Here is an 18,364-nt window from a genome sequence, read left to right on the forward strand (position 1 = left end):
TAATTTTTAAAAATTGCTTATTTAGCTGAGCGTGGTAGCACACGCCTTTAATCCTAGCACTTGGGAGACAGGCAGGCAGGCGGAGCTCTGTGAGTTCAAGGCCAGCCTAGTCTACATAGTGAGTTTCAGGCTAGCTGGGTCTACAGGGAGATACTGTTTCAAAAAGACATAAATAAATAAATAAATATTTAGCTCATTAAAACAAATATACCCCTCCCCCCAAACAATATTCAAACTCTCCCTGACTGAAAAAAAACATAGATGGAGGGCTTACTGAGAGCAGGCATTACCATGACATTCTCCTAAAGTGACCACATGCTAATTGCTAACCTCAAATGCATGATTCAATTATTTCAAATAAGATCTAAAAATATGTTTTAAGAAGTAAACTTTCAGGAATACAGATATATTTATATAACTATACTGATCTAAACTCATGTATTTAGAAAGACTCTTTTTCCCTAATTTTTCATAGTGAAACAATTCTGTTCAAACTCTTCATATACAATTTTTTTTTTTTTTCTTTTTTGAGACAGGGTCTCCTTGTAGCCCCAGCTGTCCTGGAACTCACTATGTAGACCAGCTGGCCTTGAACTCACAGAGGTCTGCTTGTCTCTGCCTCCTGAGTACTGGGATTAAAGGCATGCAATACCATACCTGGCTTTGTCCTCTGTTTTTTTAAACATTTTAGGGTTACCTCTTCAGAGGGGGGAATACTAGAGTAGCAAAAAGCCCCATTAAGAAAAGAAAGAAAAAAAAGGGAGGGAGGGAGGGAACACGAAGTTGTCAGAAAAAAAGTGATGGGAGGTATGGAGGGGAGGGATTGGGTGTGGATTTGATCAAAACACCTTATATGCATGCATGAAATTCTCAATAAAGTTAAAAAAATTTAATTTATTTGTATGTGTGTATGTCTGTCTGTGTATATGTGTGTTGGGGCACATATGTTCATGTGAGCTTGGAAGCCAGAAGCTGGTGTCAGATCCCCTGGAAATGGAGTCACAGACAGTTTTGAGCCCTGTGACCTGGGATCTGGGAACAGAACTGATACTCTGGATCTTCAGATATTCTGAATCTGAGCAGTAACCTCAACTACTGAGACATCTCTCCAGCCCCCTAGTATTTCTCTTTTACAGACACATTTATTTCACTCCAGGTTCATCCACACTGTAGTATATAGCAGAATGTCCTTACTTTTTAAGACTAAATTATATTCATTCTCTCTCTCTCTCTCTCTCTTCCTCCCTCCCACCTCTCAAAAAGTAGTCCTGGATGACCTGGAACTCACCATGTAGACCAAGATAACATTCATCTTACAGAGCACTACCTGCCTCTGCCTCCAGAGTGTTGGGATTAAAGGTGTACATCACCATCTCCAGCCCTGATTTAATTAACACAATCACAATGTCCTCAGATAAGCTAAAATCATTTATTTATACTGTTTGACCTTTCTTCCTACTTTTTTTTTTTTTGTCTTTTTGAGACAGGGTCTAGCCTCAGCTGTCCTGCAACTCACTATGTAGACCAGGCTGGCCTTGAACTCACAAAGATCCGACTGCCTTTGCCTCCCAAGTGCTAGGATTAAAGACGTGTGCGCCACCACACCTGGCCTCTTCCTACATTTTTTTAAAAGTACTTTTTTCCCCTAAGTTTTTCCTCTTCTGGAAGATTAAGCTAAAACATTATTTTCTCTAAAATTTCCCCCATATTTCAGAATATAATGACTACTACAGTAAGATTTCAGTTCCATTTTCCTAGAAGTTCTTAAAACTTTTGATTTTCAGTTCTTTATGTACTTGAAGGTTGAGGACCCCAAAGTATTTTTACATGGATTGCATCTACCAATATTTATTATGCAAAAACTCATGTAGCATTACCATGCCACATTATAGTTAATACCTGAATAAAACAGCCTGCCTCTTAAATTTAGTTTTTAAGAGTGGGAGGACAACCACTCCCCCAAATGTCTCTTGGAACTGTATTCCAGAACTATGCTGCTGGAACAGTGTCTGGAACAATGTTAGCCCTCATCCATAATTCTATTCAAAACCCTTTCTCCAGCTTCAGTTGGGGAAGAACATGCTTGGATCCAGCCTTTTTTTTCAATCAGACAATCTGGCCCTTCCATCCCTAGACCTTAAACATCTTAAACACACAGTCAAGCAATACTTCTCCATCTTCCTTGTTTTCAATAAAGAAGCATGCACTGCCTTGTAGGGCTTTGATTTGTTAATTCTCAAGCACACCCACATTCATTCTTTATCTTTTTGGGTGGAGTCACAAATTGAGGTTCCCAGGAAACAAGATCAGATGCCTAGTTCACAAGAGCACTTGAGGTTCAGTGAGTTTGCCAAGATCAATTAAAAGTCATTAGTCTAGATCCCAGCATGGTGGTGCCCCCCTTTAGTCCCAGCACTCCGGAGGCAGAGGCAGGATCTCTGTGAGTTCAAGGCCAGCCTGGTCTACATAGCGAGTTCAGGCCAGTTGCGGCTATAGGGAGGCCCTGTCTCAAAAAACACCAAAAAGAAAAAAAAAAAGTCTTTAGTCTAGATTATATCCATTTTATGTCATTTCTACAAACTCAAAAGTGAAAGAAAACTAGCTATTTATTGATTCTTCTGTCAATAACAACAAATTATATGTCAACATTTTTATTTAAAAAAAGACCCCCCAAAAAAGGGCTATAGGATGGTTCAGTGGACAAATGTACTTGCTGCCAAGCCTGACAACCTGTCTGATCCTCAGGACCTAAATAAACAGTAGGTTCTCTGACCTCTCTGAATGTGCTCTGGCTCTGGAGCAAAATCATATAATAAATAACTGCCATATATATATTTATATATATATATATATATTTTTATGTATATATCACAAAGTAGGAGACTACCACCCATCAAAGTAGCTTCTTTTTCAACAGAAAAGAGATTATTACAGAGTTACATCACTGGTCACACAGAGAGAGCCTCTGCCTCCCAAGTGCTGGGATTAAAGGCATGCGCCATCATGGCAGGCTAAATAAATGCAATTTTAAAAGCATTTTAATTAAAAAAAAAATGTGTGGGGAAGAGTTTAACAGCTTTGCAAAATTTTAAAAAGCCTGGGTTAAGAGAAGACAGCTGGATTCTCACTGCTGCTCCTGTACTGTGTGAGCAGTCATTGCCAGGCAGTCCAAGGAGGACTCCACCCAAAAGGATAAAGAATGAACGTGGGTGTGCTTGAGAATTAACAAATCAAAGCCCTACAAGGCAGTGCGCGCATCTTTATTGAAAAGGAGGAAGATGGAGAAGTATTGCTTGACTGTGTGTTTAAGATGTTTAAGGTCTAGGGATGGAAGGGCCAGACTGATTAAAAAAAGGCTGGATCCAAGGTTGTTCTTCCCCAATTGAAGCTGAAGAAAGGAGAATTTACAGAGCAAATCAAAATTATGTTTATTAGCTAAAATAGTTGTAGCCTCATAGAGCCTCTCTAAAATCACTGTTTGCTTTTTTTTTTTTTTTTTTTTTTTTTTTATCAATGTAGCCCAGGCTGGCCTTGAACTCTCAGAGAGATTCTCCTACCTCTTCCTCCTGAGAGCTGGGATTAAAGATGTGTGCCACTATGCCCAGCGATTAAGCTTGCCTTTTAAAAATCAATTTTTTTTAATATTAATATTCTTTGTCATGAGACTGGGCCTCTCTGCTACCTTTAGCTTTTCTCAAATTTTGGTAACACTAGGTATGTGTTGAGAGTATGACAAGTCCAACCTGCCAGCAAAGAGATAAAATGTGCTACCAGGCAGGGCACCCTGACAGCTGGTCATCTCAGCAGTCACATCCTCTTTCTCATGGAATGTAAGTGTCCTTATCGTCCCATTGCACAAAGCATTTCCCTGTATTCCCTCTCAGGAGGATACTATCTTAGTTTAAAACCAAAACAAAAAGCTGGATGTGGTGCTGCATACCATTAATTCTAGCACTCAGGCATAGGCAAGGAGATCTTTGTGAGATCAAGGCCAGCAAAATCTACATAGCAAGTTTTAGGCTAGCTAGGGCTATAAGGAGACCCTGTCTCAAACTAACTAAATAACTAAATAAATGCAAAAATTTCTTCTTTTGTCAATGTTTCTTTAGTCCCACTTCTTCCTTATATTTTTCTCCTCAAATATATCCTGCAGTGATTACTTCATACAGTCTGTGATACATTTTAAGGACATATATTTCTTTTTTTTCTTTTTTTAAAATATTTTATTTTTATTTTATTATTTATTATTACTATTTTTATTTATACTGCCTGCATGTATGTGAGTGCACCCGTGTTGTGCAGTGCCATGGAGGTCAGAAGAGGGCTTTGGATTCCCCTGGAACTGGAGTTAAGGATGGTTCGTAGCCGCCATGTGGATGCTGGGAATGGAACCCGGGTCCTCTGCAAGAGCAGTCAGTGCTCTTAACCGCTGAGCCATCTCTCCAACCCCCAATGCCATATAGTTCTAAAAATGTTCTGACTTTGCTCTTTCAGATTCCTCCTAAAGTAATTTAATTTTACAAATACAAAATATGAAACCTATCTTTACATCTAGTCTAAGGCTTTCCAAATTATCAGATTTATGCCATAAATCTCCTATCAAAATTTGTTTACAACTCCATTTTTTTTTTTTTTTTTTTTTTTTTTTTTTTTTTTTTTTTTGGGTTTTTTGGAGCCAGGGCCTCCCTATAGCCCCAGCTGTCCTGGAACTCACTCTGTAGACCAGACTGGCCTTGAACTCACAAAGATCCACCTGCCTCTGCCTCCTAAGTGCTGGGATTAAAGGCATGCACCACCACACCAAGCTACAACTCCATTTTCTAAGTCAATCAGTGCCTATTCAAGAATTTGAATAGCTCAATCTTAAATATTCAGTATACCATAGAAGTTCAAGGCCAACCTGGGCTATGTAGATTCTGTATGAGAGAGAGAACCAGGAGAGGACCATTAACTTGCAAGTGTCTTAGAGCAGGGCTCACTACTAGATAGTGAATAAAGCTTGCTTCTATGATTCATTTTGAAAGTTTTCCATGGTATTTTAACTATAAATGGGGAAAATGTTCAGGAATTGAGGGGGTGGGGTAATTATTGTCATTTAAAACTTAAAAATATAAGTTCTATTTAGCTAAGTTTTAAGAAACAGGTTAGTAACGAGGATGCCTGTATTTATTTTTTATTAATATGTGTGTGGGGGCATGCATGCCATAGCATGTGTGTGGAGGTAGGGGACAACTTGGTGGAATTGGTTCTCTTTCCACCTTTACATGGGTTCCTGGAATTGAACTCGGGTCACCAGGTTTTTGTGGCAAGCACCTTTATGAGGTGACCAGCCCAGCTTGTATTTATTTTTAAGTAAGATTACACAGTGATTTGTATGCAAGGTAAAGTTTGAGAAGCTACAGTGAACAAAGCTGATGCCACCCAATTAGCATTTATTCTTAAATTCCTCCTTAAGAGATCTTGCTTCTTCCAACTCCCACCCCTAACTCCACTAGGAGTCTGATTGGCCTGGGATAATGTCATTCCCCTGATCAATGACTTGTTTAGAAATGAGTGTAACAACCCTATTTGGGAGAATGAGACAAAATGCAAGTTGTCCTCAGATCTGCTTTCAAAAGGTTCTTCTGTTCCAAGAGTCAGAGTTTCTCTGGACATGGTCCTATCTGAAGGTGAATAGTGAAAATGGCTACACATACTAGTGCCCAAAGAATGAAGAATGGGAGGCATTTTGAGGGGTATTAAAAACTAGAATGAGGTTTCTAATTATAATTGATCAGCTTTGCAATCTTATCTGATAATGTAAACAATATTCCAGGTATTTTTATGGCATAATAGAATATCTAGTAAGTTATTAAAATAGCAATCACCTCAGAGACATAAACTAGAAAAATGAGTGTATATTCATAGCACTTAACATTTAAACTTATTATTTAAATATGCAGAATTTTTTAAATTACCTTTCAAAAGATGATTCAAGTCCATCGTATCGTGTAAGACTTTTTGTTTGGCTCTGTGGTCTAAATTTGAATCTAAGGCTGATTTTGGAGCAAGATGCAACCCATGCTTTTCTTTCCCTTTTTTGGATGCTTTCAAAGATTTTGAATCATATTTTAAAACTTCAGCATCCTCATATACACCCCGACTCACATTTTCTTGCCTTTTAACTTTTACTTTTTGGTCATTTGATGGACCCAGTTCAAAAGACTGGACAGGGCTAATGTCTGGAGTTGACAGAGGAGTTACATCTGTTACAGTATCTTCAGATTCCTCAGTGTTGTCATCAGTTTTTGGTTTACTACTTGAAGGTTGTGTGCTTGTGGATCGTACTCCTGATTTATATTTCTGTTTTGGTGATAAGAGGGTTACACCAGATATATGTTTCCTTGATGATGAACGTGAATCAGGCTTTCGGATATCAGATCCTGTATCTGAGCAGTCTGAACCTGAATGTGAAGATGAGGAAGACAAAGAGGAGGAGGAACTGATTTTGGAATACTTTTTGTTTATGCCTTTTTTAAAGTTATTAGATGGTTTAGCTGATTTGGACCTCACATGATGCTTTTTCCCATCATCGCTGCTTTCTTCTCCATCTGTATAATAATCATCCTCACATTCTTTTCCAATTTTAGGAATTATACTTGGAATGGGCAAGTGTATTTTATGTCCTTTTGTAGTGTCACATGATGTTTTTGATCTTGAAGAGGTGGTCAATGATGAAGAACTTCTTGTTCGTGTAGAGTCATTCTCTACAGGGTGTTCCTTTGAAGACACTTTTGCTTTTCTTTCATTTCCTTTCTCAGTAAGGTAATTTTCCTTTGCTTGTATTCCAAATTTCAAGTTTACATTTTCTGTGTCATTATCTAGTCTCTCTTTATGGTCATTATTCTGCATTCCAAATTTCAAATTTACATTTTTGGTTTCCTTATCTATTCTTCCCTTAAAGTCATCATTTTGCTTGTCAAACACTAAATCACTCTCACATTTCTTTGCATCTTCAAAATCACTGTCAAAGAAAGAGTGGTCCACTTCACCTTCTGATATATCTCCAAATCGATCCATGACGGTAAAGCTATACCTGAAAAGGAATAAGGTTCAACCATCAGACTGAAGAGTGATTTCTAAGTACTTTTCATTTGTATACATTATTTTTCAAAACTAAGAAATGTGGTTAGTATCCAAAGAAAACTATTACAAAACAAAATAATTCAGTGAAGTAATGATAGACTTCTAGGGGTAGAACTCTATACACAAACAGCAGTAACTAATAAACCCTAAGGGGGGGCGGAATCTTCCTTCTAGAAATAAATTAGAGTCTAAAATAAGGAAGGACAGTGTTTTAGCCAGTTGTTTGCCACTACAAAATACCTAGATGAAATAACCCACAGAAAGATTTATTTTAACTCCTGATTTGACCCATTATGGCCTGAAAGGTGTGGTGGAGCAAAGCTGTCCAACTCACCGCATCTAGGAAGCAAAGACAGGAAAAGAGACCAGGACACATCATGCCCTTCACAGACACCCTAGTGATCTACTTCCTCCACTCAGGCCTCAATTTTCATTGTACCACAGTCTACCAGATTTTAAATCCATAATTAGGCCAAAACCCTAATCATCTACCCATCCTTCAAAACTCCCTCACAGATATACTCAGATGTGCTCTGCTAATCAACTAGGTTATCTCTCAAATCAAACTGACAACAAGATTAGCCATCACACATATTAAAGCCTCACTGGATCAGCAAAGCCAGTTCAAACACAAATTATTCTGGTGGTAACAGTACAAAAAAGATGAACAATTTTGGCATTTTACTACTTGTTCTCTTTATTCTATTCTGTCCCTTACTGCAGTCACTGAGGAAGAAGCACACGGAATCCTATTAAAAAGTCCTTCATCATTTTCTTATTGTTTTTTTTTGTTTTTGAGACAGGGTTTACCTGTAGCCCCAGCTCACCCAGAACTTGCTATGTAGACCAGGCTGACTTTGATCTTTTATCTCAGAGATCCACCTGCCTCTGCCTCTGCGTGCACGAATCAAAGACATGCACCACCATGCCTGGCTGTCATCCTTTTTAAAAGGTTTTTTCCCATTTACTTTTAACTATGTGTTATATGTATGTGTCTGCATGTGGGTATGTGCACATGGGTACTGGTGTCCTCAGAAGCCAGAGCTATTGGATCCCCCAGGAGCTCGGAGTTATAGGCAGCTGTAAGCCACCTGATAGATTGCTGGGAATTTAACTTGGGTCCTCTGGCAGAGCAACAAGTGCTCTTAACAGCTGAGCCATCTCTCCAGCCCCCTCTCATCCTTTCTTATTGAAGATCAAAAACTCTAAGGTGTACATACAAGTTGCAAAAGTAGCTTGCAATCAAATTTCTGAATATCTAATCACAAGCTGTAACATACCACAGGAAATATTACTGCAGAGGGATATTTATGTTTCACTGCATTAAAGGGGTCTGATATAAAAGATACTTTACAGGGCTGGAGAGATGGCTCAGTGGTTAAGAACACTGAATGTTCTTGCAGAAGACCCAGGTTCGAATCCCAGCACCCACATGGCAGCTAACAACTGTCCGTAACTCCAGCTCCAGGGGATCCAATAGCCTCTTTTGTCCTCCATGGGCATTGCACGACATGGGTGCACTTAACTACAGGCAGGCAATACATGCATACACATAAAAATATAAAAATAATAAAATATTTATAAAAAGATACTTTACAGCAAGCAACCAACTGTCTAAAATTGAAAAATAGCACTATTTAGACACAGAAAATTAAATACTAGAAGAAATGAACTGAACTTTCAAGTAGTTCTTTTAAGTAAGGCACAGGGAACACAGTATTAATTACTGACCTTAAATTACTTAACCTATAAATTTATATACCTGGTACAATGATTTAAAAAGTTTATGTAAAACATCTTACTAGTTTATGTAAAACATCTTACATAATTAGAACTAACTTGGAAACTATGTTATAGCCTTTAAAAATTATTTCTTCATCTGTTATTACAGACCTAAAGGTAATGTCACTGATAATCTTGAGATCGGTATATTCAAATATGCCTGTAGTAGCAGTAATGAAACCATGGAGTCAGTTGATTTGTCCTTATGAAAAAAATACCTAAAGGCGTAAACCTTTAGTCCCAGTACTTGGGAGGCAAAGACAGGCAGATCTCTGAGTTCCAGGCCAGTATGAGACATAGCACATTCTAGACCAACAAGGGCTACACAGTGAGACCCTGTCTCCAAACAAACAAACACCAGAAATCTCAGATTTTTTTTTTTTTCGGTCTTTTTGAGACAGGGTCTCCCTGGATCCCCAGCTGGCCTGGAACTCACTACATAGACCAGGCTGGCCTTGAACTCACAGAGATCCACCTGCCTCTGTCTCCCCAGTGCTAGAATTAAAGGTGTGTGTCACCACTCAACCCCAAAACCTACTTCTTAACTGAGGGGTCTCATTCAAAAGTTTGACATGTCACTGGCCTATGGAAATGAGAAGTTGTGATTAAATGATAATGTACGGTGATATGGTAAGAGAATAGAGTGAAAATTTAAATTATGAGTGGTATTGGAGACAGTTTCAAGTGTAATAGGAATATTACATTGTCTAGGAAAACTGCTTTCCAAATGGATGAAGGTCACATTGAAATAAATCAAGAGAGTCTAAAAACACTGTACTGTCCCTTACAGGAGAATTATTTTCTTAAAATTTGGAGAAACTTTAAAAACAGACAAAATTATTAAGCTATAAAATAGATTACAAAGTGTGAAGAAATGAACATATCTTAAGCATAAAGAAAACAATTTTACCTGCTAGATGGACCACTGGATAAAGATACTACCAAGAATGAGGAACTGAGTTTGATCCTCAGAACCCACATAGTGGAAGCAGAGACCCCACTCTTGCATTGTCCTCTGATCTCCACAAGTGTATACACAACACACACACACACACACACACACACACACACACACACATATAAAACATTAGAAAAGGAAAAAAAGCAATTTTACTGTCATAATAGTGAGAAGTTTCTATTATAATAGAAATTTCTACTAATGGTTTGCTCAATACATCTTTACTAACAGACATGACTATCTCATTGACTGTGTGTTTAATTTTACTAGGAAATATGTTAATAGAAAAGCTTAAATTTGGAATAGAGAGATAGCTCAGTTGGTAAAGTGACTGCCTTGCAAGCATGAGGACCTAAATCCAATTTTAGGATGCCTAGGGCTGAAGAGGTGAAAACAGGTAGATCTTTAGCACTTGCTGGCCAGCCAACCTGACCTATTTGGTGAGCATTAGGCCAGTGAGTTTCTGACCCCAAAGAAACTGAACTGCACCAGGTGGACAGTAGTTGTTATCCTTTGGCCTCCACACATACAACAAGGCTCAGGGGGGAGTGGAGGCACAAGACTGCAATCTTAGTAATCAGAGACTGAGATCTCAAGCTCAAGGTCAAATCTTATCTTAAACAACAATAAAAAGTTCAGCTGAAAAAAGCAGCAGGTCAGCAAATGGAAAGTTATGAAAACAAAAACTTGGTATGCTTTTATGGCATGATGGGTTAGCTCCACACGGCATGAGACAAGCTGGGTTATATTTTGATTGGTCAAACAACTTCTTGAATCAAGGATATAACTGAGTCTAGCAAAGAGTCTAGAATCTAATGATTTACAGAATAAGGGTCTTATTACAAAGTAATTACCATGGTAAAGAGACTGTTCAGACACTTTCAGTGAAAGACTGTGATATAAATAAGATTCTAGACTGGTTATTTGTCATTCCAAAAGTGGAACTTCAGAGAGGACGTATCCAAGAAAGCTATTCTGAATTGAAGAGAACTGCTCAAAAATGGAGTGGGTTACCAAGACCATGAGTCACTAGATGCTAGAGCAGACTGGAGGAAGTCTTGCTGGGGGCTACAAAGTGAACTCCCTCATTAGAAGAATGGGATCTATCCTGTCCCCACACCATGTCTAAATTCCAGCCTATCTACAAGTCACATGGCTATGGAAACTTCTTTGAAATCATTTTTTCATAGCTGACCCTACCATGCAAATCAAAGAGATCAGAATATACCACCCCAAAACATGCCATTTTAGCATAAGACTCAGTTTGAGCTGGACAACTGAGAATCAACAAATACAGATAAAAGCCTTCTCGGAACTTCCCTTAACTGATTACAGGCAGACTTTTGAGCAAAGAGGGCTGCTGTAATTCCCCTCATTGCATCAAGGTTTCTGGCCATGAAAATCGAAAGGTTTATCTCCCTAAAACCATTTTGTCATGTCTCCACCATCAACAGATATTTCTTCATCGAAAATTATACATAAACCCTCAGGAATGTGTCTTTTCTAGGAAGGCCCGAGAGCAGAAAAATTAATATCAAAATGAAATTTTTGTAGCTTTTTTTTTTGGTCTTTTTGAGACAGGGTCTCCCTGTAGCCCCAGCTGTCCTGGAACTATGTAGACCAGGCTGGCCTTGAACTCAGAGATAGGCCCGCCTCTGCCTCCCGAGTGCTGGGATTAAAGGCGTGCGCCACCAAGCCCGGCTTTTTTTTTTTTTTTTTTTTTTGTAATGTGTCTTGTCTATTTCTAGGGTCTAACAAGCAGAGCCAGAGGGAAAAAGGTTTTGTGCAAAGCCTTCTACACTAGTTGGTGTGTGCTTATAGTCCCAGCCACATGTGAAGTTGAGTTTAAGAGGATCACCTAAGCTCTGGAGCTGGAGACCACCAGTTTCTGAAACATGAGAGGGAGGGAGGGAGGAGCACACAAAGAATTTCGATGAATGAGTATCTCCATTTTTACCAGATTGGGAGCTAATGATGGCCTGTCCTGCTCACCTTTATATGCTGTGTCTAAAAAAACCTACAAAAATTAGTCATTTGAAGAATGCTTATCCCACAGAGGAGCAAGACCTAAGACTGAGCCCTTGGTTCTGCTTTGTTTCTATGCAAACAGTAAAAGTGCCAGGTTTTCTGCCTACTTTCCCTGATAATTTTCCTCCCTCCCCTCGCTCCACATACAATGGGCAGCACTCGACCAACCGATGTATGCAAAGTTTTTTCTCGTTAAGATATATTGACAAGATCTAACAGCGGTTATATCATAGACTTATGGTGATTTAACTTAATTACTAAGAAAATGTATCTGACAATCTCTCATCCACTAAACAATTCTTTTGTTAAAATTTACTTCAAAGTCCCTGTAATTCAATTTGCATTAGGGAATAAATATGAAAAATGATGATTTCATAAGATAATTGCAAAACACAAAACACTGAGAAAGAGTAAAATCGAAGGACCCAAAACGGGTCTCTGTCTAAGCTGCCTGGAAGTCATATGGACGGGCACTAGGTTAAACTCATGCAGAAAGAGCCACAGAAATACAGCTTTCAGCCAGGCACGGTGGTGCACACCTTTATTCCCAGCACTCGGAAGGCAAAGGCAGGTGGTGGCTAGCTCTAAGTTCAAGGCCGGCCTGGTCTACATAGTGAGTTCTACGCCAACCAGGTCTACATGGTAAGACTCTGTCTCAAAAAAGAACCTGTCAAGAACTGTCATTTTGTTCACGTATGACAGTCCATTTCTGTCGATATATATAATAGGGCCCCGAGATGATACTCAAATTGGGCACACAAAAATCTTGGCCCAAAGCGAGCACCTGTTTTTGTGGCGCCAGGTCAGGACCTTGTCCAGACTCCAGGACCTAGACGTTATTTAACAGCTCCTCAGGCCTGTGGGTTCCGGCTCGGGTTCAAGGAGGCGGCGGTAGGTAGCAGTGGTCAGCGCTCACATGTCAAGAAGGACCCGACCCCGACTCCACACACCCGCGTCCTGAGGGTCGGACGACAGTTTCCTCCCGGCAGGGCTAGACAGCGTAGCCCCACGCACCTGGCCGTCGCCTTTGTTTCGGTTACACGCTGTCCCCGGAGCTAAGGCGGCGGCGCGGAGCGCTGGGGAGTGTGGCGGGGCCGCCTCCGACCTCCCGCGCAGGCACGGTGGTACCCACCCCAGATGCTCGCCGCCACCGGGCTCCGAACTGAGGAAACGGACCCCGAACGCAGGGAGGATGACGCGCTCACCGCCCGCAGGGAAGAAGCGGAACCCGCGTGCCCCTCACCTGGGAGCCGAGACCACTACAGCCCCTCGGGCAGACGGGGCGTTCACCTGCTCGCTAACTCTGCGCACGCGCGGCCACGCCTCCAAGCCCTCCCTCCGCTCGACGCCGCTTCCCTCAAAGCGCGCTAGCGGTTGGTCGGGGCAGTAGCTTCCGGGGCTGAGAGAGCAGAAGGAGGGGGTCGCCGCTTTCCGATTCCAATGGATTCTGTTACAGAACTCTCGCCCCGGGCCTGGGAGCCAGCGGCTTCTCCGCGGGCCTCCGAGGACTAGGCGAGTGAACAGAAGCCCATCACGGCCTCCCTGCCAACCCGGTCCCCGGTTTCGTCGGTGGTTCTGCTGGCCTGCCCGCGGCACGTCAGGAGGTTTCGGCATCCTGGATGATTTCCTGGAAAGGTGTAACGATCCTGTAGTAACACAATAATAAAAATAGAAGGCGAAAGTGTTTGTTGTCATTCGTATCAGCAAAGTGTTCGTGGTGGCCCACGCCTTCATTGCCTGCACCACAACGGGAGGCAGAGGCAGGTAGATCTCTTGTGTTCAAAGCCAAGTTCAGTTCAAATCACTTATATGTACCAGGGACTGGTAGCCCATGAAAGAAGGTCCTCTTCCTACCCGTGATGGAAGTGTTCTCAAAGTAATCTAAGAGGAAAATGACTGCATACTCTTTTTTTTACCTTAAGATGAACTCTCAGGCAGATCGTAGGGATAGGTATATTATTCCCAAAATGTCTAGGCCCCAGAACACACGGATGTTACATATGTTCATGCATAAGGAGCTTAGCTGATGTGATTAAATAGCAAAAGGAAAAGATAAACCTAGAACATTCAGTGAGCCCATTGTAAGCACGTCGGTCCTTATAAAAGGGGGAAGCAAAAACTTAAAAGGCAGGAGCTGGAGAGGTTAAGAGCAGTTAAGAGCACTGACCGCTCTTGCAGAAGAACTGGGTTCAATCCCGAGCACCCACATGGTGGCAAACAACCATCCATAACTCCAGTTCCTGGGGATCTGAGGCCCTCTTCTGACCTCATGGGCATTGCAGGACATGATGCATTTAACATACATGCAGGCAATATACTTGTATGCGTAAAATAAAAATAAAATACTTTTTAAAAAACTTAAAAGTAGGAACTGTGATACAGAAGAGGTTGGAGTGATGTAAGAAGTAGGCACGAGCCAAGGCATGCAGCCAACTCTGGAAAGCTGAAAAGACAGGAGAAATGGCTTCTCTGCTGAAGAAGTCAAACCTGACTGGATTTTAAACTTCTGACCTCCACAGCTCTTCTTACAGCAATAACAGACACTAATATATAGGCATTCAAAAAATATAGGAAATTACAACATTATACTCTAGGGAATATCACTGTATTTGTTTTATCTTTGCTGGACAATACCTAACACAAAGGAGGAAAATTTATTTTGATTCAGCTTCAGAGGGTTCAGTCTTTCATAGCAACGCAAAGAAATTCATGTAATAGTGGGGCTAGAGAAGGATTGGCATACAAAAGAGGCCAGGGCAAGAGAGAACCCAAAGACACATCTCCAGTGACCTCTTTTGTCCACATAGCCCCCACTTCCTCTCACCACCTCCTAAAAATGTATATGAATCTATCAAGGATTAAATCATTAATGAGCTTAGAGCACAGGGGACCTAATTGTCTCTTGAAAGTTGATCACAGACACAGTTGAGCCTCACTAATTCGCTAGGTGTTTCTTAATCTAAACAAGTTGACTATCAACCTTCACACTCAATAAAGAACTCTTCATGTGTTGAACAATGCATTTTGTATTTTCTTTGTCCTGACTACCAACAAGTACAGAGAAAACATCTTTCTTTTTTCTTTTGGCTGAAAGAAAGGATTTCACTAAATTTTACGTAATGAGACTATTTTAGCATCCATTCCTAGGGTAAATGTCTACCTGGTAAATTTAATATTCAATGGATTTGAGTGGACATGTCTCTAAAGAAGACAAACAAATAGCCAATAGCACAGGAGAAGATAGTAACATTAGTAGTCATTAAGGAAGTGCAAATCAAAATCACATTGCAGAGCCTGTGAGATGGTTCAGTGGGTAAAAGTGCTTGCCTGATGACCAAAGTTTGATCTCCAGAACACACATGAAAAAGCATATCTGAGGCCAGGGAGATGGTTCAGCACTAAAATTGCTTCCCAAGCAAACCTGAAGACCTGAGTTTGAGTCCCAGATCCCACTGGGGAAGGAGAAAACTTACTTCTCAAAGTCGCCCCCTGACCTCCACACCTGTGCTGTGACACACACATGCACCCCCCCACTCACACACATCATACATACACACAAAAATGATAAATCACACTGAGGTACTCTTTAGCCCCCCTAGGACAGCTATTATTAAAAAAAACACTTTGCAAAAACTAAGATAGGTAACAAAATGGCAGGCTGTCACCCTTCTGATCAGAACCCTTGTGCACTATGGGTATGTAAAATAGAGCAGCACCATAGGAAATTCTGTGGCATTTCTTTAAAAAAAAAAAAAAACCACAGAGAATTATATGAACCAGTGCCGAGACTCCGGTTTGCTTTGCTTAGCGGGGGAGCTACTGGCTTCGGGGCAGAGGGTCTGATCGGCAACAGAGTCATAAACTCTGGGACCTGTGTCTTCCCAACAGGACAATTTATTTTAAAATTCAGATGGTTTTTAATACATCCCAAGGAACTAGCAGTCACATGGGATATGGCAGTCACATACAAAGGTTTAGGGCACAAAGAAACAGGACATTTAGTCTGTTAGTTGGCACCACAAGTTTCTTAAACTTTTACTCAAGGTTATCAATGCCCATCCAGTAATTTATTGGCCACAATGTTTTCTTTCTTAGAGCTAAAAGCATGGTGAACTCTTAGCTTTTAGCTCAGGAGTAAACCTTTAACCTGGCCTAATCTCTTAGCCAGGAATAGCTGAGAAATAACTCAGCTCAGGACAAGGGGATGAGCTAAGTGTTGTTGACCAAGACACTTTCCCACAGAGCAGGGAGCCTGCACTTTTATGACTGGTCCGTTTCCTCCTGCCAGTCTAGCAGTGTTCTGCAAGACAGGGATTATCAGAGCTACCATTTTCAGTGCCCCTCCCTTTGGCAGAGCATGCAACCTGGACCTATAAGTTTTAGGCTCACCTCACCCCAGGGCCTGGCATCCTGGTTTCCTACAAACCAGCAATTCTATTTCAGGATTTCTGCCCAAAAGCATTGAAAGCATCTCAAAACAGTTATTTGTACATCCACATTTATAGTAAAATTATTTGAAATAGCCAAAATGTAGAAACTACCCAAGTGTTCATTAACAGATACAATGTTATGTGTTTATATACATACAATGGATTATTCAGCCACAAAAGGGTGAAATCCTGATACATGCTATAACATGGATTGAGTGTAAAATTATAATAGTAAATGAAACAAGCAAATATTGTGTCATCCCATTTGATGAAGCTTAGAATAGTCAAATTCATGAAAACTGAAAACAGAATGATAGCTGAACAGGGCTGTGAGGGAGGAAGGAATGGGAAGTTGATAGATGCAGTTTCTCTACCATGTAGCTGATACAAAAAGTTCTGGACCTGGGCATGGTGGCGCAGACCTTTAATCCCAGCACTCGGGAGGCAGAGGCAGGTGGATATTTGTGAGTTTGAGGCCAGCCTTGTCTACATAGTGAGTTCCAGGACAGCTGGGGCTACAAGGAGATCCTGTCTCAAAAAAGACCAAAGAAAAAATAAAAAAGTTCTGGAGACGGGTAGTAGTGATAGTTAGAGCACATGAGTGTACAGACTATTCCAGAACTGTCCATGTTAAAATGGCTAAGATGGTAAATTTTATAATGTTTATTTTACTATAAAAGTAAAGAAATTTATTCTTTTTTTATTTTTATGTGTGTGAATGTTTTGCCTGCATGTATGTAAGTGCACCTAAGCATCATATCTGGAACTGGAGTTAAGTATGGTTACTAGTTGCCATGTGAATGCTGGGACTGAACCTGTGTCCTCTGGAAGAGCAGCCAGTGCTCTTAACCACTCAGGCATCTCTCAGCTCCGTAAACTGATTCTTAATGTCAGTTCTTTTGGAGGTTCATCCTTGTATGTTTTTCCTTCAGATTTCTATAACAGAACCCCTAAGACTGTGTGACTTGTGAACAGCAGTATTTATTTTTCACAATTCTGGTGGAAGGGAGGTCCAAGAGCAAGGTACCTGCAGGTAAAGTGTCAGTGAGGTCGTGGTTCCTAGTTCAGAGATGGCCCCTCCTCTGTGTCCCCTTACTTAGTGTAAAAGTCAAGGCAGCTCTCTTGCTCCTCCATTTAGGTAGCCTAGGCTGCCTTCAAATTCACTGTATAGCTGAGGATGGCCTTGAACTCCTGATCCTCTTGGAGTGAGGAATTACAGGGCATGCCCACACTTGACTCTTGGGCTCCCTTTTTAAGGGGCACTAATACCATCCACACAGGCTGTGCCTTAATGACTTAATCACATCCCAGTGGCCCCACCTTCTAATAGCAGCTAGCTAGTAATTAGGTTTCAAGGTAAAAATTTTGAGGGAGACTTAGATATTCAGAGTATAACAATCTGTATTTTGCTACTCACAAAAATACAGTGAAATAGCATTTAGATTAACTCAGAAAGCTTATTAACCAATATGAGTTTTGGGGGCATGAGATATCAAAGTCACAACTTAAAATTTGCCAATCACTGATATTGGATATCAAAGTCTAGATGAGTTTATAGTTTTTTTATGTTTCCTAACTTGAAAATATTAGTGTATTAATAAAACTAAATTATATGGCTAGGATCTTTATTATCACATTCCCAACTGGCAAACATAAATATTTATTTTCTGTGTCCCTTGTTGCTGGCCTCACTCAAGAGTTTTTCTCTGTCTCCTAAGTAGGAGAGAGAGCAGTTTATGAGCATTATCAATTTCTAGAGCCAAAAATGGGAACTTTAATATTCTCTCAGTGATAAATCATACATCCTACTGATTTGGGCAACCAGCCAGATGATCCACCAGAAACTGATTAATGTATTCTGAAAAAATGGTGGTAGGTCAATAAAAGAATGAACAAATGAATTATATTTACTACTAAACTGCATCATGTAGGTACTGGAGAGGTGGTTCAGTGGTTAAGCAAACTTGCTGCTCTTCCAGAAGACCTGAGCTTGGTTCCCAACACTCATACCAGGTGGCTCATGGTATCTCTTAACTCCAGC

General features: G+C 40.5%; 1 protein-coding gene across 3 annotated transcripts in view; it reads right to left on the reverse strand.

Moving 5' to 3' along the window:
* The window catches only part of Cfap97 (cilia and flagella associated protein 97), a 40,262-nt gene extending 27,048 nt beyond the window's left edge, over positions 1-13,214 (reverse strand). Inside the window, exons 1-2 of one of the 3 annotated variants that reach the window (XM_029556379.1) lie at positions 13,137-13,214; positions 5,958-7,075 (exon numbers count right to left, since the gene is read on the reverse strand). In XM_029556379.1, coding sequence (XP_029412239.1) covers positions 5,958-7,059 — 1,102 coding nt within the window. In that variant the 5' untranslated portion in view covers positions 7,060-7,075; positions 13,137-13,214. Of the gene's footprint in view, positions 1-5,957; positions 7,076-12,907 lie in introns of all 3 variants that reach the window. The other 2 variants (XM_008853584.3, XM_029556380.1) reach the window with 2 other exon arrangements.
* Between the last annotated feature and the right edge of the window lie 5,150 nt (positions 13,215-18,364).

Source organism: Nannospalax galili, unplaced genomic scaffold (assembly GCF_000622305.1).
Source record: "Nannospalax galili isolate Female #2095 unplaced genomic scaffold, S.galili_v1.0 scaffold46, whole genome shotgun sequence".
In the NCBI taxonomy this organism is placed as follows: domain Eukaryota; kingdom Metazoa; phylum Chordata; class Mammalia; order Rodentia; family Spalacidae; genus Nannospalax; species Nannospalax galili.